General features: G+C 33.3%; 1 protein-coding gene and 1 pseudogene across 3 annotated transcripts; one reads left to right on the top strand and one right to left on the bottom strand.

The window, feature by feature from the left end:
- Positions 1-422: 422 nt before the first annotated feature.
- Positions 423-3,021, bottom strand: LOC120267896 (annotated as a pseudogene).
- A 10,999-nt stretch (positions 3,022-14,020) lies between these two features.
- LOC120267672 (putative disease resistance RPP13-like protein 1) lies at positions 14,021-18,574 on the top strand. Of its 3 annotated transcripts, XM_039275346.1 has the most exons (4): positions 14,021-14,632; positions 14,777-17,468; positions 17,675-17,720; positions 18,339-18,574. In XM_039275346.1, exons 1-2 carry the CDS (start codon positions 14,131-14,133, stop codon positions 16,531-16,533), a joined length of 2,259 nt encoding a protein of 752 aa, XP_039131280.1. In that variant the 5' UTR covers positions 14,021-14,130; the 3' UTR covers positions 16,534-17,468; positions 17,675-17,720; positions 18,339-18,574. The 3 variants fall into 3 exon arrangements, with proteins under 3 accessions (XP_039131280.1, XP_039131281.1, XP_039131282.1); XM_039275347.1 differs by lacking the exon at positions 17,675-17,720; XM_039275348.1 differs by lacking the exons at positions 17,675-17,720; positions 18,339-18,574 and having other exon boundaries at positions 14,777-15,442; positions 15,520-15,608.
- The last annotated feature ends 7,498 nt before the right edge of the window (positions 18,575-26,072 follow it).

Raw genomic sequence — 26,072 nt, 5'->3', positions numbered from 1 at the left:
AAAGGGAGGAATTGACCAAGACCCGCCATAGTATTTTATTTTACTTTATTTTTGCAATTCAACCACTCATAAGAAAAACTCTGAATTTCATTTGTTTTAATCTTCTTTTCTTATGTTTTTCATCAGTCTCAAGTATTGATGAAATTGCTCTGAAAAGCTGGGTAAAGAAGTGTGCCATTGTATTGAAAGAAAGCATTCCATTTCTTTTGACACAGGAAGGGCTTGCAATCTATATAGCCAACATAGTCTTTTTTCTTTTTAGAGGATTCTTCCAGTGTTTTTATCCACCCCCCCACCCCAACACACACAAAAGAAAAAAAGTTCCTACCTGCTTACAAAACGCATCCTCTTTTAAAAGATAAAATGATTCGACCTTCACAATTACTGAACCTTCTCATCCAAACCATAATTTAAACAACAAATAAATACAGAAAAGCCACAGATCTTTTATTATTGAGAGTTGCAGTAGTACAGCTGCATTTAAATCATAGTATTATTACACGCAAACCCACACAACAGGGCATTTGACTATCTTTTACACTGATGCTTTATTATCTTTTGGTGGAGTAGATGCAAATTGCCAAGAGAGTGGTGCAAATTGTTCCACAAGTCTATCACCAGCCACCTCATTCACATGGAATGCATCAGAAATTTCCTTCACGTAATCTTCAGTAAGGTTGACATCCAATGATCCAATGTTTTCATCAAGATTCTTAATTTTTGTAGTCCCTAGAGCATTTCCAAGCAACAAAATATAATATTATGCGGAAGCATGATATGATGTTATATATGTCCAAACATAACAACAATGAATTGAAGAGAAACTTGGAATTCATATGTGAATCTAGAAACTCAAAATTAAGTCTCCAAGAAGAAAAGTCATTTAAACTAGTAATTAACATCATCATTCATACTTGTCTAAGTAACAAATATGAAACTATAGGGCATTTAAATAAGTTCAATAATTTAAGGGAGGGTACCTCTAGATCAAAAGAACATACTTTCGATGTGTAATTGGTAATTCGATGATCTTTAATAAAGGTCATAAATGAAAATGCTTCGATGATGCAATTAAGGTGAATATACTGAAAACTAACAAGAATACCTGGAATTGGAACCACATCGCTCCCTTGATGTTGAAGCCAAGCTAAAGCTAACTGACCGGGAGTGCACTGATGCTTTCGCAGCCAATTTAGCTAAATGGGCATATAAAACTTTGTTTCTGTTCAGATTATCTCCAGAGAACTTGGGAAAATAAAGTGTCTGATAAAAAGATGAAATTTATTTGACAAAATAAGCTCACTTGCATCCTATATGAATGTTCTTAAAATTGGTTGAGTATCATGTTATTAGAAAGGGTATGTTGAAATAAATTTCATACCAATGGACTTCCTTCAGGTAGAGCTTTTACACTTGCTCGGCCAGCGAAAAAGCCTGAACCAAGAGGACTATATGGAACAATACCTATTCCGAGTTCTCTGCATATAAAAATGAATTGCATGTGTAATTTGTGCCCAATTTCATCGATGTGGCAAAAACTCATTGAACATCCAAAATGATAACCAGATAACACCCTCCAGTTCTATCCACTAATAAGGAAAGGTCTTATACTGCAATAAGCTAAAATGCCCATATACAAACAGTACAGGTTTGTGTTCTGGTTCAAGAAATATTAATGATTAAGCAAGGCAATGAAAATATTTTTCTCTTAAAATTAGCTAATCAGTCTAGTTTCTTCATTCAGTGAAACACAGGAGGGCAATTTTAATTCTTTTCCTTGCAAATCATCACCCGAGTAGTAAAGCCACAAAATGCACAACAATGCAATTGCAATAAGAAATCAAACAAAATGTGAAAAATCAAGCAGAATAAGTATAGAAAAAAAACAGGATTTTGAATAATGAACTCAAAAGCTAACATACTTGCAGAGAGGAACAATCTCTGGTTCGATATCCCGAGTCCAAAGAGACCACTCCATTTGCACAGCAGTGATAGGATGCACTGCATGAGCACGACGAATGGTGTCGGGGCTCGCCTCAGACAACCCGATATACTTCACCTTCCCCTCCTCCACCAACTTCTTCAGCTCCCCAATCTAACAAAAAACACACACAAAGAAATCCAACAATCAAACAACAAGCAATCCAAACAAACAAACAAGCTAACCAAAAAGACACAAAAATCACTCACAGTATCCTCAATTGGCACAGACTTATCAACACGATGCTGATAATAAAGATCAATATAATCCACATCAAGACGCCGGAGACTTGCCTCACAGCTCTCCCTGACATACTCCGGAGAGCCATTAATCACCACAGAATCAAGATCATACTTCACAATACCAAATTTGGTTGCTAACTGGATCTTGTCCCTGGGCAACTCCTTCAGAGCCTAGCACAGCAAAAACCCCAACAACACTTCAACAAAAAAGGCACAAAGTTTCATCTTTTGCTTTGCAAGTGAAAGACAACAGAGAGTGATTGAAGATAACAAAATGAAACCTTTCCGATGAGAATCTCATTGGTATAAGGGCCATACATATCAGAAGTGTCAAAAAAGGTGACACCTTTGCTGAAGGCGTGCTTGATAACCCGGATACCTTCTTCTTCCGGGAGTGGAGCATTCCATATTCCACTAAGACCTGCGCAGCCAAAGCCCATCTTGGATACCTGACAGTGCCATCATCAATACCAACAATAAAATCAAATGTAATACCAGCAGTAGTAATAGTAGTATGAGTGGAAATTGGATAAGAGAATGGAAGGATGAAGAAAGAGGTAGATCAGAGTGAGTGTTTGGTATACCTCTAGTCCTTGGCTTCCCAACTTTACTCTCCGAGCTTGGCCTTCGCTCTGATCTGCCATTGTTGGACCACTGCTTGATTGTTTTTGAGAACAATCAGGCTGGTATAGAATTGGAATAAAAGGGATGGAGCTGCTGGTATAGAATTTTCAGTATAAATATAATACAAAAACAAGATAAAAATAAACTAGAGAGGAGCTGGTATAGAGCTGATAAATAAAATAATTATTTGGTTGGGTTGAAGTATGGAGTGATGAGGATAATGTTTACACCTCGTCAAACCCACACTAAAATTGATTTTTTGTGTAGTTTATGGAGTGATAAATTGAAAAAATTAACTCATAAATAATGTTACAATCAATTCACACACTATAAGGATATATTTTTGGCTTTTTTTTTTTAATAATGTTTATATTTTTTATAAAAAAATAGTTATTCGTGTATTTTTATTAAAAATTATTTTGGTCTGTGTCAGTAATATTACTAATAATAATCTTCATGATTAAACATTTAACTGATTTTGTCCTTTTTCTTCTTCTATAAAAAAAATATCAATGTGGTAACATGAAGTCTACAATTAAGGCGCATTTATGACTGATACTTAATACTCACAAAATTTCAAAAGACGTCTCAATAAAATATATATATATATATATATATATATAAGAAAAGAAAAGAAAAGATGCAATGGCCCATCAAGCCCAAGAAGTGTGCCCTTTAAGATAGTTGTAGAGATGGTTAACCACTGCACCTTCTTTCTATTATAATGTCCATACAACACAACAAGTTTTCAGAGGCACACTGCATGATTATACCACCATTGCTATGAAGAAACAGAGGGTTTTGCTGTGAAGGTAACAAAAGAATTAATTGTTTATGAGTAAGTGCCAAAGGGATCACTGAACTCTCATTAATTTGTTCATTGATTCTATTAATGTTGTAGACTGGAAAACCAGACACAATATCATTATTGGCTTTTCAAGAGGACTAGCTTACCTGCATGAGAAATGCGGAGAGTGTATAATTCACTGTGATATATATCAAATTAAAGCCTGAGAATTACCATACTTTTAGACAACAAACTATGAGCTAAAGTTGCGGACTTGGGCATGGCAAAGCTAGTTGGCAGGGAAATCAGGGGGGCTCTGACCACAATGAGAGGAACCATGAGAGAATATTTAGCATCAGAGTGGATTTCAGGCGTTCCAATCACTCCCACACTTAGGGTTTCATTGGGGAAAATCACTCGCTTTATTTGAATGTTTGTTTTCTTTTTGTTAAATTTTTTTGAAGTGTTTGAATAATAGCTATTATATTTCTTCATGCAAAATGAATACATCACTCAAGAGTGATGAACGGTTAGGTCACTATGAAAGGTAAGGACTGTACAAATCTCGCCGAAGCAAGTGAAGTAAGACCCGCACACACATGGGCAGTGGGATCACCTGCATATAATCACTATTTATATATGCTCCCAGAAATATGCCCTCACTTATAATTCGAACTCTCACTTTTCACACCTGACTACCAATAGACCACTAGGTCATTAGTCACTTTGGCCACATATTTTAGAGGACTCACTCCATACTTTAGAAATTAACAAAAAATATGGAGTCTTGGAGATATTACCTTAAGGGGCCGTTTGGTTCATGGTAATGTAGAAAGATTACCACGTGTTACGTGGTAATCTGAAAATATTACCACGTTTGACATTACACAAGTGGTAATCTAGATGGTAATATCACATTACCAACTTATAAATATTACCAAGAAAGTGGTAATCCCATTACCACCAAATTTGGTGTCTATCTTAGATTACCGTGGTAATTTTATAACTTTGTATATTTTAACAAATAGATTACCATGACAACCAAACACGGTAATGAACTATTCCCGGTAATAAGAGTTTCCAACCAAACATGGTTATATTAAATTACCACAATATTCCCAACCATATAACATTCCCACTCATATTACTATGGTAATCTCGTTACGTGGTAATATGTCATTAGCACGAACCAAACGGCCCCTAAGGCTCAACTCAAGAATGTGGGATCTTTTGTCATCGGCCATTATTTGAAATATTTGGCTTGAATAGAATGATCATATTTTTAATTCTAAATTATTCCCTTAATTTTGGGTGTTATTATAATTTTTCGTATATTTCTTCTTTAAGTTTCTACAGTCTCAAATATGAAAAGAATCAAACTCGAGGACTTAGGACGTGTTTGGTTCACCGAAATGACGGAAGTGGGAGCTGATGTGACACTTTCACTTCTTTGGTTCACTGAAATGGAGACCCAAGTGCGGAAGTGACCACTTCCAAAACTTTTCACTTCGTTCTTTGACTTGGTGAAAATTTTGGCCGAAGTCCACTTTGGCATCCCACTTCAACCACATGGTTTCATATGGGGTGATTAAAATAACCCTTATTTATTTATTTATTTTATGTTTTGTTATTTCTTTTATTTTTTATATTTTTTATCTTTTATTGTTTTTTATCTTTTTATCAGTTATTTTTTTATATCTTTTTATCAGTTATTTTTTTATATCTTTTATAGGTTATTTTTTAATTATTTAATTATTTATCTTTTTTCTATTATTTATAAAAAATATTTTTTAAAAATATTTTTTAAAATAATTATAAGATCAACCCAACAATTACAAAGTGGTAACCTTACCCTATTATGAAGTGGTGAATAGAATTGCATTTCCATTATTTTCTAAATTTTTATTTTCACTAACAAAACCAAAAAGTGATTAATGACTTGACAATTCTCTATTGAACCAAACACATGAAACTGAACACTTCAATCGAAGTGACATTACAAGACTTCCACCACTTCAGTAGACTACTTTTGAACCAAACACACCATTAATTAGGGATGACGACTAATTCTCATAACCAATTGATTTTTTATTAGTATCTTATTTTTCATGATGTTTTTATAATTTATGGAAGAAATTATTATAACATTATTTTTTATATTTGTTTTATAATGTTTAATTTTTTTTAATTTAATTGTGATTCTTAATATTAATATCTAAAAAATATTATGCTATATCAAATATAAATATAAAAATTAAATAAAATTCAAAATAATATATTAATAGAAAATTCTAAAGAATTATTTTTAAATTAATCACAATGAAAATGTATTTTGGGTAAATTGTGGGTAATGTTTAGCATATATATATATATATATATATATATATGAGGTTAAGGGTATAGGGTACAGGTTGTATCTTCAACAGGTAAAGGTACGGATAGGGTAGAGTAGGGGCATACTCTTACCTGAACCAGTAGCCGCTCAAAAAATATTGGGTAATACCTTTACCCGTACTCGTACCGGGTCAAAGAGGGTAATACCCTCTTTGACCGGGTATGCGTACGGGTATACCCATAGGGTAGGATATAAATTGCTATCTCTACCCTTAATCTAAACCGTCAAGTGAAGCCTTGAGTTACTGTAACCAAATATCTAATTTTAGCACCGGCTAAACTTTTCTAAAGATCATGGCTTACGCCACTCTGGATGGATAAGTCTATTTGTCAAATATGTTGTAGTAGTAGTAGTAGTAGTTGTTGTTGTTGTTGTAATCAATTTGTATTCAATGGTAATGGATTGCTCTCTTGCTGTTTTTGCTTTTTGTACTTATCTCTTTCTTAATAGAATAGGTGATCAATTCATTTATATTAATATTTTTTTTTTCATAATTAGCATATTAGACTTTCAATTTATTTTTTTCAAAAAAATAAAATAATAAAGAGGTAAATACTCAAATAACATTTTATATTTATTTCCTAGACATAATATTATTTGAGAGAGCTCCTAATTCCTCCCACGTAGCAGGATCTTCTGCCTTGCCTGCTAACTAGACCCCTAGCATTTCTAAATGAAAGTGTTATCTTAGAATGTTAGAGGTTTGGGGAGGCCCTCCAAATGTCACTTAATTAAAGATTTCATTCCTTCCACTGGCACAACTAGGGGGCTAGTTATGGTTTGGGATAAAGACCAAGTCATTGGATCACTAATTCATTTTGGGGCTTTCACTCTCACTTTAGAGTTCACCAGTAGAGTTGACAACTCTGTCTGGTTATGTTCAATGGTATATGGATCAAATGCCAGATCTCTCAAGACCGATTTCTAGAATGAATTACGCTTTGTAAGAAATTTGAGATCTTCTCATTGGATGATTTGTGGGGATTTCAATGTCACCTTCTCTCTGGATGACAACAATAAAAGAACCCCAAACTTAGGGGACTTACTCGATGCTCAAAACTTTCTGGAGGATCTCAACCTTGTGGATCCCCCACTTCATGGTAGAGGGTTCACATGGACAAATAGGCAGGTGGACCAGATCTGAGTGCGACTAGATTATTTTCTTCTTTTACAAAATTGGTCCACTGTCTTTCCAAGGACTTGTCAATATTCCTTACCTAGATTTGGTTCGGATTACACCCCAATCTGCTTGGAGTTTGGATCACAGCCCCTGAGATCTAAGACCTTCTGTTTTGAGAAGTCTTGGTACTCTGATGAGAGTTTGAGTTCCCTTATGCATGATTGGTGGTTTGAGATTAACCCTGAGGGATGTGGCACTTTCATACTCTCAAAACGCTTGAATAATCTAAAAGCTAAGCTTCGTAAGTGGGCTTCAGATTCCTTTGGATCCATTAAGGCACATAAAAATTCCCATCTTTTAGAACTAAACTACCTTGATTTCACTAGTGAAACTAGATCCCCTTTGTTTCGAAGAATGCCATCAAAATTCTCAGCTTAGAATGAATGAATCTTTCCTCTATACTTTGACAGGAAGAATTACATTGAAAGCAAAGATCTAGGAATCAAAGGAGACTCCAACACATGGTTCTTTCACTTGTTAGCCAAGGTAGGCGTAATAAAAACTTCATCTCATGTGTCTTTCATAACGGGGCATGGATTAAAGGGAACTCAAACCTGGGAAAGGCTTTTGAAGAGCACTTTCGCCTACTTCTTGGAACTCTGATACTATTTAAATTCCTTCTGGATTGGCAAAACATGTTCTCTTTCAAAGAGCGGATTGACCTTTCCGACCTCGAACATCCATTCTCAATTTAAATTAAACAAGCAGTATTTGACTTGGGAGCAGACAACGCTCCAGAACCTGATGGGTTTCCCATGTTTTTCTTCCAAAAACACTAGACATTGGTCAAGGATGATTGTGGCAAACTCTGTAATGATTTTTTTTTCGAGGATAGGGCTAACCTAGAACGATTAAACTGGGTCAATATTGATCTCATTTCCAAATCGAATACACCAGAGTGCATTAGTGATTACCGACCTATTAGCCTTATAAACTCCTCATGTAAAATCATTTCGAAACTCCTTGCCAACAGACCAAGTCTAATAATAAATTCATTGATAGATGATTCTCAATTAATATTCATAAAAGGCAGATGCATAGCAGACAATATCATTGCTGCCCAAGAAGTGATCTTCCATCTTCAAAAAATAAGGCTTCTAGGCCACATTTTAAAAGTAGACTTTGCAAAAGCCTTTGATTCACTAGACTGGAAATTCCTTCTAGATGTCCTAATTGCCAAGGGGTTTGGGCCCCGTTGGATTTCCTGGATCCATAACATTCTAAGTTCCTCCAAGGCTAGAGTTCTAGTTAATGGGGAACCACATGGATATATTCATTGCAAGCGAGGCATTAGACAAGAAGACCCTCTATCTCCTATGCTCTTTGCCTTAGTAGCAGATGTGTTGGGTGCAATGTTCTAGCATGCGCTCCACTCAAGGGTCTTACTTGGAGTTCCAATCAAACCTTCGGGAAATATTTGTCATCTCCAATATGCAGATGATCTAATCATCTTTACAGCAGGAGGATAGGAAGACCTTCAAATTATAAAACTAATCATCTATCTCTTTGAAGGTTCTTATGGACTCATTATTAATTTCTCTAAGAGTTGCATGCACTCTTATACTAATAGCTTCCAACCAAATGTGTCCTCAGCCACAATTCTTAACTACAATAGGGATTGTCTTCCCCTTACCTACCTAGGGGTTCCGCTTTCTGGAAGACGCCGACCCTAGGAGACAGGATTGGATGATTTTAATCCTTAGGGTTCGTGCCAAGCTTACGTCCTGGAAAGCTAACTACCTTTCTCTTGGGGGCAGTCTCACGCTACTTAATTAAGTATAGACTTCGATTCCAACATACTAGATGTCAATGTTTCACTTACCACCTTGGGTAATTAAAGAGATAGGTAAGATACCAAGAGACTTTCTTTGGCAAGGACTGGAGTTAGGATTGAAGGTTTCCACCTAATCGCCTGGAAAAGGATATGTAGACCACACAATATGGGAGGCTAGGGAATACTTAATCTACATGAAGTCAATAAAGCCCTCCTAATTGGCGGTGAAAAATTTACTCTAGCCAAAAAGGTTGCTGGTTCAAGATTATTCATTGAAATTATTTATCCAAAGAACCTCAAGGATCACTAAATCATTCACCGACTAGAAATAAATATTTTTTCTGGGTAGAAATTACCACGATAGCATCTACATGAATTCAATCTCAATAATTAAAAAAAAAAATTGAGATTGAAGAATGAGCAGGATGTTTTTTCTTTTTAAATAGCTTTGAAGACATTGTTCAGTTTGGTACCTTTGGTTGGTTACTCTTTTGATGATTCTTTAATGTAGATGGCAACTGTAATTTGATGAAATATTTAAAAACTAGAGTATTGATAATTTCTTTTCAAAAAATCATTGAAGTAAAACATCATACTTTTGCTAATCAATTGTTCATAATTTGATGAATTATCTTCTATTATATTAACTTAAGCGGGGCTTATTGGACATTTGTCGGGATTTTTCTGATTTGTATGAAAGGGTGGCCAAAAGTATAATTTGGGCTTCCATTATGAGCATATTTTTGCATTTTAATTTATGCACAAATTTTACATTTTGTCGTTGGGCTAGCCAATGAATAAAGGATTCACTCCCTATGCAGGAAGTGGAATATTCAAATCACCCAATGGATGATGGACAAGAATACTATAAACGGTCTTTGTTGTGGGAGCAGTTTGCAATGCCAATCCCCTTGTTGTAGTGTGAGAACACACAGTCAAACGACTATACATCAATTTTTGATAGTGCACACGCCCCGCTTGTCAGAAAAAAATATATTAAACATCTAATAATAATCCAAATACAATATCTAGACTTCATTTTTTTAATATCGTTGACAACACAACCTTAAAAAGAAGAAAAAAAGGACTAATGGTTAATCTTTATTTTTCACATAACTATTATATTTTTTTAAACTTTTCAAATATCCATAGGTCCCTTATAATTAACATTTTTAAAGATTAACATTTTTGAAAATTAGAATTTTATTTTATCTGAAGACTTCTTTTGTTTTTTAAAAGGTGGATGTACTGCATGCATTAAGGAAGAAAGAGAGATACAACACCAGCCAAATCTAGTAGTCAAAACCAACAACATACAAGACAAACCCACTAGACATGTGCAACCATACCCAAATGGCCGAAACAGCTGGCCAGGACACCCCTGCACAAGAAAACTACCCCATGCCCTAAACAAAAGCCCCATCATGGGGAGCAGCTGCACCGGTGGAATCATCATACTGCTCCGAGAATGCCAAGCTGCGACGGATTGTTGAAGCATGCTCATCAAACCTCACCTGCTGGGAAAGCATGGGTTGTAGAAAACCACGAAATCAATACATGTGCAACCTTCGAGATAACAAAATAAAATTATCATATTATTTTTCTTCATGTTTGTTTCTTTAAAATAAAATATAATACTTGTATTAATTTTTTTATATAATTTAGTGATTTTTTTGTTATATTATTTCGGGAAAGTGTTGTTAGACTTTGGTGCGGTTTTTTTTTTATATTTATATAAATAGTTGGCCCAAAACATAAATGTGCCCATTAATATTCTGAACATATTTTTGTATTTAAAGAATAAAAATACAAAGTATATGAGAAGATTCAAAGGTAGAAACTGAGGAGAAAATGGAGGGAGAGTCCAAATTCTCCTCTTCACTGTCCAGTTAAATGCTATCCTCTGTCTCCGGAGAAAACGTGGCTTGCAAACAGGGATGGAACCAGGACTTGATGGTAGAGGGGGCTGAAACCTAAAGGCAAAACAAAAAAAAAGTAAAAAAATAATCTAACAAAATAATTATTTTAAATGAAGAATAATGTGATAATACAACCAAAATTTGAATACACATATTAAAAAAATATAAAGTATAATTTAAAATTTTGTTATTACCGATAGAAAATATATGAGATTTTCAATAATTTAACTAATAAGAATACATCTCAAGTTTGTATTTTTTTTAAAATATGGTAAAATTGATCATCCTCACTACAAACAACCAAACTATTGTTTATAAAAAAAACTTTTGTTGTTTCACTCTAGCATATATGGTACATTATAACATACATATATATATGTTAGGCCTCATGATCAATTCAAACTTTTTTTAAACTACTAAAATTTGTATATAAGATTTATTTAATTAAAATTTTGAAATAATAGTAGTTTTTAAATTTAAAAATAAAATGTGAAAAAAATGCAAAATTTGTATATAATAATAGTAATTTTTAAATTAAAAAATCAAATGTGGAAAAATGCACCAAGTGGGATTTGAACTTGGGTGGATCAAAAGATCCCAAACCTAATGGTAAACCCACTAATCACTCAAGCACACCCATACTCCACACTTTCATGTGTCAAAATATTTTATTTTACATGAAATTAAGTATAGAAAAATCGAAAACCACCAAATCTTATATTATTTAAAAAGTATTTTCTCTGGCGCCGAGGGGGGGCTTCAGCCCCTGCTAGCCCCCCCTTGGTTCAGCCCCTGCTTGCAAAATCCATCTCATTTTATCATTTGGTGGGGTCCACACGATAGACACTTTTATTTCCCTCGTCTTCTAAATACTAAGAATTAAAATATATATGCATTCTTGAAAATCTATATGATATTTGTGAAATATTAAATATTATTTTTTAATTTATATTTTATATTTAATGTAATTTTACAACTTTTATTAAATTATACTCTTTTCGGTTTTTTACTTGCCATATTTTAGAGGGTTCTTTAGTTCATTTTACTTGTCTATTTAGAAAATTTGTGAATAATTAAATATTATTTTATTTAATTTACGAAATAAATTATATTCAATCACACATTTTTAGAACATATTTAAATAAAGATAATATTGAAAAGTTAATATATTTTTTATAAATTGTTGATAACCAACTATTTTTAACCAACTTCTTAATCAATGTGATTTAGTTAAAATAAACAAATAAAAAAGACCAGAGAGAGTAATACTTTACTGTCTTCTCATCATATTTACACCAAATATTAAAATTAGCACAATTGTATCTTTTCACATTTTTCTTTTAGAAAATTTGAATGGGGAAGATTGATTAATTGGTTTTATTTTATTTTTAGTAAAAAAAGTAATGATCAATATTGGTGTAACTTAATGGTAAGATATGGGAGTCCCATGCGAGAAATCGAGAGTTTGAATACCTTTACAGTGGCTTATCTAATTAATCAAACAACAACAACAAATAATAATAATAATAATAATAATAATAATAATAATAATAATAGTGATACAATAGTTTTTTAGTGAATAAATATGGATGATAAGGAAATGAGGGTCGGTGGAGAAGAGAAAATGATCTTTGATTGATTAAATCTAATTAAAAGTGAATTAAATCTTATAATTAGTATAAGTGGTATTTATTATTTAATATCATATGACAAATGTACTTTATACAATACACATGTCCATTTAGGATCTCTAATTATAGTAAAGGGATGATCAGAAATGGCGAATTGATCAGGCTAATGTTAAGTGGAGCACAGTTATCTACCCATTTATCTAACCATAACAACGTTGAATTTCGATCTTTAACAATATTAGTCACGCAAGCTTTGAATGTCATGAAGGAGGTCGTTCTAGATAAATGATCTTCTCTTCGGAGGGAGGTGGTGAAGATTCCACAGTTGATCGTTGTGACAGTAAAGCTGAATTGAATATCTCAAGATTTGAATCCCCCAACCTCCATGTTTGCCCGATTTAAAAAGATGTCTCCAGTTAACTAGTTGCATTTTTGGATGGTTTATGTCTCCAGTTACAGAGATCTCTCCTAATTCTATCAATGGCTTTAATCACCCACGAAGGAAGCTTAAAAATTGACATCCAGTTTATTGGGATAGCAGAAAGAATAAAATTCACCAAAGTTAGCCTTCCCCCAAGGAAGAGGAATCTGGATTTCCAAGACGTCAGCTTTGTGAAGACCATACCAATTCAAAACTCAAAATCTTGCCTTTTAGGCCTCCTCCCAGAAATGGGGCTCCTAGATACAAGACTGGGAGCACCTCTCTAGCACAGTGAAGGGTTTGTGCCAGGTGTTCTTCAGGTAAAAGATTATTTTTGAAGGCATATAAACAGGTATTCTGAAAGTTGATCGACAATCCTGACATACCTTCAAGAGGTACATGAATGAGCTTTATAATTCTGATGATTAGACGAGTGAGTTAAACAAAAACTTTATTTATCTATTTTTTAAAAAAATTAAATTATAATATAGATTTTTTTAAGAAGGTTATGTTGGACTTTGTTAAGTATTTTTAATCAAAATGAAAAGTTGGGTAAAACAAAATTTTGACCTCCATAATAAATATATATTTAAATTTATGCCCAAATAATTACATCTTGTTACATATTAAACATTTAATACAAATCTAAATACAATATCTAATTAAAAAAAATCTATTTTTATACATATAAATATGTAGTATATGAGAGTTTGAAATTTTCATATGGTAGTGTCACTCATTAAAAAAAAACACAAGTATTCTCTTGAGTATTCAATCGTCCACATGCCTTGGTATAATGATCATCACACTATATATATATATATATGTATTTTTATCTTGTGTAGCCACTTTTTAAGTTGTATAACATAATTCATTCAATTACCATCACTATAATTAATAAGTTTAGTATTATTACAAACTAATACGAATTAATTGATCCACAGTGTTCTTTCCACTCAGGTTATTAATTACTTGCGTGGATAAATAAGATTCAATCACAGCCTTCAATTCCTTTTTCTTTTTTCACGTGATAGAAAGGAAAGCAAGTGCTACTAGTCAGTAGTCAGCAAAGGACACCAGAGTTGTTGGGGTAATTGATTGGAAGGAACTAAAAAACCCAGTGCTATCTTCTTCACCATTTATCAAAAAAGTCTTTCCCTGAGTTTTCCATCAGTCATGGCTTCTGCAACTTTGTCCGCCCTTGCCGGAGCTCTTCTTTCACCCTTGCGTGACGTAAGTTTGGAGAAATTGATCGATTATCTATGGGATCATCTATCATCATCACCATCACCATCACCCTCTTCTGATGAAGCAGAGAAACAACAACAACAACTGAAGGATTCATTGAAAGAGTTGGAAGATGCCAAGTTGAATGTCAAGGCGATGCAAAGCAGAATCATGAAATTGTTCGAAAAACATAAGCAAAATGAGAGGGTGGTGGGTTTGCACAATAAACTCAAAGACGTTGGTTATGACATACAAGACTTGGAATCAGAGATGGAGTACATGGAGCTGGAGAGAAAGGTGGAGGAGATCAACAATGCTGATCAAGAAGCTGACACTACTACTAGCCGATTCAGTGGAAAGCGCTCGTTTCCATTTCGTCTGCCAACTGGCTTCTTATCTAAGAAAAAACGTCGCCTTCCTGCATCATCACAATCCTCAAGTCTGTCAACAGGTCTGTGCGTTTTTTTTCCCATTCTTTTTGAGTTGATTTTTTTGTGCATCATCTATGTTAGTTAATTTGTTTTTGGATGATGGATATTTATAAAATAGGGTGATTTTTGTTTATTGAAGCTTGAGAAATTTGATTATGCTGCAGATGATGACATTGTGAGACAGGTTACTAGTATTATAAAACAAATAAATAGCATTGAATCAAAGTTGAAGGATGAAATCAAGTTGGAAGAATGGTTTGACCAGATCAAGCTGAATGGAGTTTATGATCCACGGGAACAACATCACTTCACCAAAAACAAACGTGTCACCACATCATCAACAAATGAAAGGAAGATATATGGTCGAAATGATGAAATACAACGGTTGATTAGGTTTCTCCGAAGGTCAAATGCCAATGGTAATCCTTCTGTTGTACCAATAGTTGGGTTGGGTGGTATGGGCAAAACTGCTTTGGCCCAGACTGTCTTCAACACTATACAAATAGAAAACCATTTCGACAAAAAAGCATGGATATACGTGTCAGATAACTTTGATAGAGTCAGAATCACAAAAGAAATGGTAGATATTATTAGCCCAACTGATCAACGTTGTAGCACCACCAGTTTGGATCTTCTTGAAAGAGAACTCAAACGGCATTTAGCTGGGAGGAAATTGTTATTGGTGCTAGATGATGTTTGGTCCGATGAATGGCAACAACTCCTTGCTCCTCTCCAATCAGCACAAGCACAAGCTATAAAAATCATTGTGACTTGTAGAGATCCTAAGATATTAGGAAGCGTGGACAAAGGAGATAAAATTATTTTGGAAGGTTTGTCTGATCGAGACTATTGGTCACTTTTTGTGAATTGTGCTTTTGCCAAAAACAACCCTGACAGTTATTCACAGGAACTACGTGATATAGGAAAGTGCATAGTGAGAAAATTGAAAGGATCACCATTAGCAGCGAAGACAGTGGGAAAACTTTTGGGGCGTAGTCTAACTGAGAAGCATTGGAAGGATGTATTGGAGAGTGATTTGTGGAAATTAGAAACTGATGCTTATGATATCATGCCTGCACTTGCATTGAGTTACTATCATCTACCTCAGCATCTTCAGTTATGCTTTGTCTTTTGTTCGATGCTTCCTAAAAATTATCGGTATCATATGGATGAGTTGATTTGCTTGTGGATAGCCAATGGGTACATACATGAAAGCGGAAGTAGTTCTCAGACAATGAATGATATAGGAGAAGAGTATTATCATGAACTACAAGAAATGTGCTTATTTGATGGGAGCTATTATGATTTCCTTATGCATGACTTAATGCGTGATCTAGCCCAAATAGTTTCTCATGGGGAAATATGCATTTATGAGAGTGGGAAAAACAAAAAAATCTCAAAAAATGTCCGCCATTTGTATGTGAAAGATTTGATTGATCTTGAGTTGGTATGTGAAACTAATAACTTACGCACACTTGTGTTAGAGAGAGTTAATGACATGTCTGTCTTCCTCAACCTTGAAGCATTCAAAAGAATTCGAGTGCTAGTCATCAATGATGCTAATATGCAAGAATTCCCAAATGCTATTTGTCATTTACAACACTTGCAATACTTGGATTTGTGGGAAACTTGCATCCAATCAATACCAGAATCACTATGTGAGCTTTATCAGTTGAGAGTACTGAAATTGCCACCTCCACAAATTCTACCAAGTTTGTTTCACAACCTTATAAACCTTCAATATTGGCACATGCATCGTGGCAATCGTAAGATATTCTATGAAGGGACGCTAATATATAATGTGGAAAGAGAAAGAGGCTATATGATTTCACAAGTGAGGAATATGAATAAGCTAAGAGGAGCACTTTCAATTATGCAGCTTGGAGAACATCAACAATATGGAAGAAGCGATGAAATCTAAACTGAAGGAAAAATGTCATATCAAAAAGTTGTGTTTACATTGGAATGATAGGGTGGATGGTTGCCAGCATCATATCCAAGAAGAAGTAGTTGAAGGTCTTCAACCTCATCCTAACTTAAAAGAACTACAGATTGATGGGTACATGGGTTCCAAAATGCCAAAGTGGCTTATGACATTACAGAAAGTAAAAAAAATAGAGTTGGTTCATTGCAGAAACTGGGCATGCCTGCCTGCAACACTTGGATTGTTACCCTCCCTTCAGTGGCTAGACTTATATAACATTAAGAACATAACAGTTGAGTGTGATGATTCTGTGACTGAGATGTTTTCATCCCTGCAGCGGCTTGAATTGAGCAGAACAACAGTATCATTTAAGGGCATGTCATCGTCATCATCATCATCTCTAACAACGTCAAGGGGGTCGCAAGTGTTTTCCTTATCTTCAGTACCTCAATGTGAATTTTTGTGATGAAGTGAATGGATCACATTGGCTAATGTCTTCAGCACTGAAGCAGCTATGCATAAGAAATAGTCCAGGCCTGGATGACCAATTGCCAGGATGCCTCTATGGCCTCTCTTCGCTTACTTCATTGGAATTGTTTGGGGCGAAGATCAAAACCTTGCCTGCGGATTTGATGACTACACTGCATGGACTTTATTATTTACGACTTGCAGATTGTAATGAGCTTTTATCAGTGGAGGGTTTACAAGCCCTTGCCTCCCTAAAATGTTTACGTATTAGTGATTGTCCTAAATTCAGATCTTGGTGTATGGAGGACATGACAGAGGGTGGCCTCCCTTCCTCACTTGAAACATTGGAAATCACAGGATGTGATCCAGGCTTAATGGAACGGTGTCAACAAGAGGGGTCTCGAGAATGGCTATTGATTCAGCACATCCCTACAAAAAGATTTACTTCTAAAAAAATTTGAGTGGTATGTATGGATCCACGCATGTGCTTCTCACTCTGTTTTCTCATTCCAATTATTTACAATATTATCTTCAATTTCACTAATTGATTAATCAAAAGTTATATAAGGAAAACAATCAAGCTTTATTTTATCTTATATCACCATCTCCTCAATCTGTCCTTGCCGGAATCCCTTCTAATTAATTGTAACTTGTGAATCTGTGATAACAGGACATGAAGAAACCTCTCACAAATTTCACTATGACTGATACTATAAGTAAGTTAAGTCCAAATTGTGTTTTTTATTATATTTATAATATGATGTTATGTCTTGAATTTTCTTCTTAAAATTGTTAAGATAACATGATATTTGATTATAATGGTCTTCTCAGTTCTTTTACTAACATTGTGGCTTAGTCGGTTCTTTTTTCAAAGTTTTGTATTTATAAAAAATAATATTGGTATTGAGCTAGAGTATAATTTGTCATCTTGTCATCTTCCTTCATTTTACCTCTCATTATGAGTTTAAATTGACTCCCACACTATCACATGCATAACTTGTGTTACTCCCTCAAAGCACTTCAGTTGAATGAAGCTGATGAATGATCAGTTATTTCTCTTGTTTTCTGTTTTATATTAATAATGAGTAAATCTACTACGTAATTTCTTTGATTTAATGCAGACTTCAATTTGAGAATAATCATATTTATCACTAGTTTTTATCATTATTAATTTGCATTTATGTTCATCGGGTCTTAGTTCGTGGCATTGCTGTGTTATTTTTTCATTCATTTTTAATGTCATTTTTTGTTCATTAATTTATATAACATATCATTAGTTTTATTAACAATTAGCACAATCTAATATTTTCTTGATATGTTCCATCTATTTGTAGGAAGACACAATGTAGATGGCTTCTATGTTCGTACGATGACAAATTTGCCAACTTTGTTTTCTATGGTCGATGAATGTTGTATGTCTTTTGAATGTTTCTAAGATTGTCAAAAACCATTTTTGCAAGTTATCTTTGTATTTTATTAGTACTATGTTGTAACCACTCTCACTATTTTGTGAAATTTGGTTGTTTATGTGTTGCACTAAAATCTATGTTGTCTTTTATTTGGTAATAAATCTTTGTCTTCAATTTTGTATGTTATTATAATTGATGACCCAATATCATGGGTGACATTGTTTGTGTCATTATTGATGATGCGACATTGTAGGTGCCATTATTCAAGCATTTTCTGGGGATGATAATATTTTCTGGAGATGGCATTTTATGTTTGTGTGTGTATGTTTTAATTTCATTGATTAATTTGATGCTTAGGAATGTATCATACTATTTGGGTATTTTTTAATTGATTACAAGGTTAGGATTTTTCTGATTTTTTTGAAGAATTTCAATAAATAATTGTTGTGAAGCAGGGTCTCATGTTTTGAACATTTCTATTTATGTTTGTAGGCTATGATTTTATTGAAGAAGGTTATATTGAGAAGCTATCAATTAAAGAATATGTATATATTTTTAAAGCTTTTGTCTTCAAAGACTCCATCAACGCCATGATTTCACTATTATAGTTCAAATACCATTATTCAAGTCTAATTCAAAAATTTTAAAATTAATTAACCTTCATAATTATCCTAATTTAAATTTGAGATAATTTATTAATCGAGTCTTGTAATCTCTATATTTTAAACAATGAATTAAGCAAAATTTAGAATAGGCATGACGTAGATTAGATATTATTGTTATTATTATTTTGGGATTTTGAATAATAATATCAATATTGGTTAATGTAGATTTTGTTAAATTATAATAATTATTTGAAATATTTAATTATGTTAAATTAAAATTAATAATTAAATATAATGTAAATATTAAATAAGAAATCATGTTAATTATTTATTATTAAATATAAACTATTGTTTTATAAAATGGCGTCTTATTTATATATAAAGGGCATAAATGTAATTTTACTATATTTTTCATATTCCTATCTCTCATTCCCTCCAACCAAAAACCTTCATCATTATCTTCCTCTTTCCCCTCTTCTCATTTTCATTTCTTTTTTCTCATTCTCCCTTCTCATTCCTATTCCGCAATCCAAATGACCCTTTAGATTGTTTATGGACTTTCTTTTTTTTTAAAATAATTTATGGACTTTCTTGCTATAATATTTTAGTAAAATATCTTGTTTTGTTTTCTTAAAGACCATTTCTAACAAATTTCTTGAAACAATTACACACAACCTAACAAGTTCAACAAGTACAAGATAATAGCATTCTTCCAAATACAAAACTATAGGAGAGGGACATTTTTCCTTTGGAAAAATATAGAGGATAATATTTGTCTAACTTTGTGTATTAATTATTTTTTTAAATAAAATAACATCTTTTCTTGATAGGAGTATTTGCATCCTACCAGTCGAATGATTCATCAATCCGAAAGTTTCTACGACCTGCAACATCTTCCACGCTCACTGCTTCAGAAATTTCATTTATGTTTTAAGTTCCAAAGAGCCAATGTTATTATCCGTTATCCGGGTTCAATAATTTTAGTTCTGATACATAATTTATATACTAAAATTATGTTGGGTTAAAAAATTCATACCAACAAAGAATTACTAAGCAAGCACTAAAAATTTATAGCCTCAATGTTTTTATTATGTGAAAAGTGTTGGTATAGAAAGTTCAAATCATGAGTACAAGTCCCAGTGACAATGGATTGCTAGTTATGGGTAGGGACGGAATCAAGACTTGATGATAGAGGGGGCTGAAGCCTAAAGGCAAAACAAAGAAATAAAAAGTAAAAAAATAATTTAACAAAATAATTATTTTAAATGAAGAATAATGTGTTAATATAACCAAAATTTGAATACACATATTTAAAAAAAATATAAAGTATTATTTAAAATTTTGTTATTACCGATAGAAAATATATGAGATTTTCAATAATTCAACTAATAAGAATACATCTCAAGTTTGTATTTTTTTTTTAAATATGGTAAAATTGATTCTCCTCACTACAAACAACCAAACTATTGTTTATAAAAAAACTTTTGTTGTTTCACTCTAGAATATATGTATATATGTTAGGTCTCATGATCAATTCAGACTTTTTTTAAATTAATGAAATTTGTATATAAGATTTATTTTATTAAAATTTTGAAATAATAGTAATTTTTAAATTTAAAAAATAAAATGTGGAAAAAAATGCACCAAATGGGATTTGAACTTGGGTGGATCAAAAGATCCCAAACCTTATAAGTAAACCAACTGGACACTTTTATGTGTCCAAATATTGTATTTTACATTCAATTAAGCATAGAAAAATCGAAAACCACCAAATCTTATATTGTTTAAAAAGTATTTTCTCCGGCGCCGAGGGGGGCTTCAGCCGCTGCTAGCCCCCCCTTGATTCCGCCCTTGGTTATGAGTGCACATACCTAATGATCAATCAATTTTTGGTCTGTGCTTACATTCCTAACCATCTAAGAGCACGTTACCGGCCAAAATCTTGTCAGTGAGAGGGCCATAAAAATTAGCTGTGTCAAAGAAGGTGATGCCTTTGTAGAATGAGTCCTTGATAATTAATGGTTAGCTATTCAGCTTCATCAGATATGTGCACCTGAAGTTTTTATGGAGCCCAACACACCCAAACCCCAACCTGGATACCTATTGTCATGAACCCAATTAAATAAAAAAGTAAACACACAAAATATCCATTAATGGAGTTAATTAATTAGAGTAAGATTGATCATGAACTCAAAACCCAACTTAACTCTTAGAACCTTTCTCCATCTCTAAAAAGAATGAGGAAAATAGAGATGTAACTTTGGTTTTAATTAACTTCCATGTGTGGAAAATAGAGATATAACGGCTATATGGCATGATCTATCTCAAGTTTTGACTTGAAATTTTTTTTTTTTTTTTTTAGTTGTGACATTTGATTTGACCAGGTGCATTGAATTCAATGTTAGAAAGAAGAAAGGAAATAATGGCTTCTTACATTTACTTTCTTGTTTTAATTTCTTTAGTTGTCATAATCTTTCAATTTCCTACGTGACATTAATATTACATGAATGCATGTATTTTACTTCCTCTTATCAAATTAGTGAAAAAATTAGAAAGATTATATATATATTTTGAGAAATTTGAGTGCTATTTGTCAATAGTGTTCTTGAGATGATGATTCATTCGATATGATTAATGCCAAACTCTCCAAATCTTTGTAAAACTCAATGCATACTTGATGACATTTGTTTAACTCCATGTTTTGCGTTTGTTTGGTTTCAATTTCCTCTTTTTCATGTTCCAAAAACCTGCAAGCAATCATTTTTTTAGGTTTTTATTCTGCATATATGTACTACAACAAATTAAATATATATGCTTCTTTCTAATTTCTTCAATGTTTAACTCCATAGATAATTAACATCAAGAAGGTTGAAACATTCAATGCATGATATACATATATATATATAAACACTACATCAAATATTATTGTCTTGTTATTGTAGACAAGGTTCATCACTTGAGATGAACAGCTAGCTACAACAGTCACTTGAGACTCTCAATTATGGTGTTCTTGATGTTTGAAACGTAAACTTGTCCACTTCTCCTTATCCTTTAGACTTGTCCACATCCCTAAATTTTCTGATATTCCTCAAAATCTTATAATTAAGTTGAAACTCCTAGTCTAATTTACCAGACTGATCATCATCAGCAGCAGTAGTTTAATGGAACCTTGTTGAGTTTATCTTTTGCATGATCATGCCAGTCTAAAACACTTGTGTTTTTCCAAAGTCCCACATGCTCATGTGCTGCAGCTGGTCCCTTTTGAATCCTTTTGGAAGAGTTTGCTAGCTGATGCATGCACTATGAAGAGTTAGAGATTTATTAAAAGAGACAAGCTCTACATATATAGCACACTAATGTGGGTGATGATACATTGGATATTTAATGTGGCCTCTTGCAGGCTGCACTACAGGCTGTTTTATGTGAAGGTGGGGGGGTATTATTGATAGTGGAGGAAGGTCAGGACCACAATCTTTAAGCACTGGGCGACAGAAATATGGAGAGAAGAAGGCCATGCATGGACCACAAAGCAATGGTTTCTGATTCTAGGGTTTCCAAGGGATACCAGGGAATGCTGCATGCTTGTCTGCAAGCCCCATTTGCATGGGACTTGTGAAAACTGGCATTGCTTTGGAATTGACTCACAACTGATTAATTTGGCACATATATATAATATATATATATACATACATAAAAGTTTTTCAAATGTTATTTTGTATTCATGCAAATATATATATATATATATATAACCTTAAAACAATGTATATGACCTCATGCATAACAGTGACCACACAGTTCATACTTCTTGTGTATGAAAAAGCTGGTGAAATCACAACATCTTTGTTTTCTTTTTCTTTTTTACAAAAATGAGTGAGTAGATTGCACGGAAGAAAAACCACCAACTGGCAATGAATGTGTTTTTGTACTGCCAAAGATTTGTATTTTGGAAAAAAAATGGAAAGAAATCACTTCTTGTTTCAGCTAATTTGAATTTCAGGAATTCAAAAGCTTCTTTCATGTGGAAAGAACAAAGAAGAAGATGCACACATGCCACATATATCAAGATAGAGTACAAAAGCGAATGCAATATATATGGGTAGAAAAGAGGAAGGCTTGTTAATACTTATTAGTACTATATTTGATAAAAACAAAGTTAATTAACACTTTGCACTAGTTGATGAAGAATGGTATATATTGAGTAGGACAATATTTACATACTCAAAGCATCACAAGATAGTTAATAAACTATTTTGTTCTTTATTTTTATTAACTTAATCTGTGTGTATGGGTTAATAAATATAATTTAGGACATAGCTCAGGAATCTCATGACATCATTAAATTCTGCTACTCAGGTTAAACTACTCCAATATAATCTAGATTTGGTAACAGTGAAATCCTCACCATCAGATTATTATTATTATTTTTTTATTGAATGGGATAGTGCAACTTGTACTAATGATAGAACAACATTAATAAAAATATAATAATTCAGATTTTAAAGTACTCAAGCACGTTAAAACTTTTAATATATATATTTTTTAAATTATTTAAAAAATAAGCCATGCTATTTTGGCTCCTGTATTACCAATTATATATATTTTTTTATATATATTAAACAATAATGACGTGCGCAGATGTGAAGGACATTATTTGTATCAATTTTGGATCTTCCTAAAATAAAAATCTTACGTGAAAAAATTTGGTACTAATAAATCAAGGAGCCGTTGGTCTATACTACTAAATTTTTAAAACACAAGCCTCACAGTTCTTTTTTTTTTAAATATTTTTTTCAAATATAACATTAATAGATAAAAAATTTACACATCAAATGCTTAATTACCAATAAACAAAAACGTCAAAAATTCAGATCCAAACCACACACATATCTAAACACTTAGATTTTCTTTTTCCCTACTATTTGTTTCCCTTACACATGATCATAAACCTAATAATAACTAGGTGTTACAGACATGTATAAAACTTACAATTTTTCAAACAAAAAAAAAAAGTTATAATTACACGTACATATATATTCAGTAAAAATAAAGAAGTCACAAGATCAATCAACCATCCATGGAAGGGGAAAAAAATAATAAATACAAAAAATAATCACAAAATTAAGTGAGAGGATGATCCATTTGTCTTAGCAAATCCTTTTGCTTGTGCATCTATACATATGATATGATTTCTCAATATATATGATCATAAGAAAAAAGAAAAAGAAAAAAAAAATCTCAACAAAAGTAACAAATGGAAAATTCAAAGAAGCATGGCCTGACTAATAAAGATTCGGTCAAACAATAATGAGATGAGAGATGCATGGCATGGCAGGGTGGGAAGGCTTTCCGGACCCTCTCCAGCAGCCACGTATCACCTTTCCATGTCTTCATCCCTCTTCCCCCACTGAACTGAACTGAACACCTAACCCTAACCCTAACCCTAACCCTAACCCCTACTTTTGCCAACCATACCAATCCGTAGCGCGCGCGTGAAACATTGCCTGGTCCTTTGTTTCTCTTTTAATAAACAAATACTAGTAAAACCACCACCATATATTCAACTAGTTCTATAACTTAAGCCTTTCAAACCTTCTCGCTATCTGCGTCCGCATGGGGGTACGGCCCCTATGTCTTGCTCCCATCCTTTGCTTCTGTTCCTATCTGCATCCCTATTCCTCCTCTTCTGTAACCCTAACCCTAAACCCTAAACCTAAAACCTTCACTCTCACCCTCCTTCCTACTGTACCTCTTTAATTCATACTTAATTTATGGCTTTGCCAACCTTCCCTTCTTCCTCTCTTTCCTCTATAAATCACTCCTTTCCCTTTGCTTCTCTTCTCTGTGAGCTTTCTGCCTTTTCTTTACTCTTGTCTTGATATCTAAGTTGGTGTTTTCTTCATTTTATATGTCTGTGTTTTGTTGTGGTTTTGAACTTGTTGTTTTAAAGAAAGAAAGAAGATGTTTTCTTGTTCATGTTCTTCTCCTTCTTGTTGTTTTCACAGTTTTGTTAGTTGTTACTTTGATAACAGTAACACGAGTTTCAACTGTTTGGAGTTTGCTATTCCTTTTACGGTTGATTGACTCTTGGATCTTTGGATTTTGAGTTTAATGTATTTTCTTGTGTTTCCACTTATCAATAGTGTCCAAGTTGGTTGAAGCCTGAAGAATAAAGTGGCAAAGGGAATGAGTGAAGCTGCCAGCATGATCTAGCTTTGAATGACAGACTAAATCATCTGTATTTGTTATAATATAACAAAAACATACAGTCAATCTTTGCTAGGTCATGCTCTGACAGCCTCACTTCTTCCCATTATGAGCCACAAGAGAAGGAGAGAATCAGCATCAATGTAAGTCTCTAGTATATTCCTCTTGTTCTTCCAAACATTGTCTTGTCATTCTCCTGAACACCCAAATTAACTTGTTTGAGGGCCTACACTAAAAAGTAAAGGAATGGAACTCAGTGTACATGTACTTATTACAAGGTTGTTTTTCTCTCATTTTATGGTAGCATCAAGTCTTGTTTTCTTTATGTCTGAGTTCACTAGTCTTGTGCTTTAATAATGTTCTTCCAGAATATAACCTGCAGGGATTTGTTTGACTTGATGGTATGGATGCCTGCTTCTCTGCGTCTTCTTTCATGTCAGCATTAATGTGTGAAATGAATACCAAGATTAAGGTCTTTCATCTACATAAATATATAGCTTAAAGAGAACCAAGGACACTGAAATAGCTACCACGTCTGGTAATCTGACAAACAACACTACCAAGTTGTACATTTAGAACATGTCAATCTTTACAAAGATAATCATGTGCACAAGCTTGAATGAGTGAGGAATGAGTAAGGGAAAAAAAATTTAATGGATGTGCGCAGACGTCCATTATTTCGTTGGAATTAAATTTCTGCACTCTTAGCTTGATGCAGCAATAATATTCTTCTTACAAGCAACATACAAAAAAGTTGCAGTTGGTTTTCAATATTCTGCACTCAATGTACTTTGATTGTAGAACATGCTCAGGAATAAGAACCCTCTGCTACAAGAATCCTCATATTGTG

This window comes from Dioscorea cayenensis, chromosome 8 (genome assembly GCF_009730915.1).
Source record: "Dioscorea cayenensis subsp. rotundata cultivar TDr96_F1 chromosome 8, TDr96_F1_v2_PseudoChromosome.rev07_lg8_w22 25.fasta, whole genome shotgun sequence".
In the NCBI taxonomy this organism is placed as follows: Eukaryota; Viridiplantae; Streptophyta; class Magnoliopsida; order Dioscoreales; family Dioscoreaceae; genus Dioscorea; species Dioscorea cayenensis.
The sequence above is the reverse complement of the archived record's forward strand: the minus strand, read 5'-3'. Positions and strand labels throughout refer to the sequence as shown.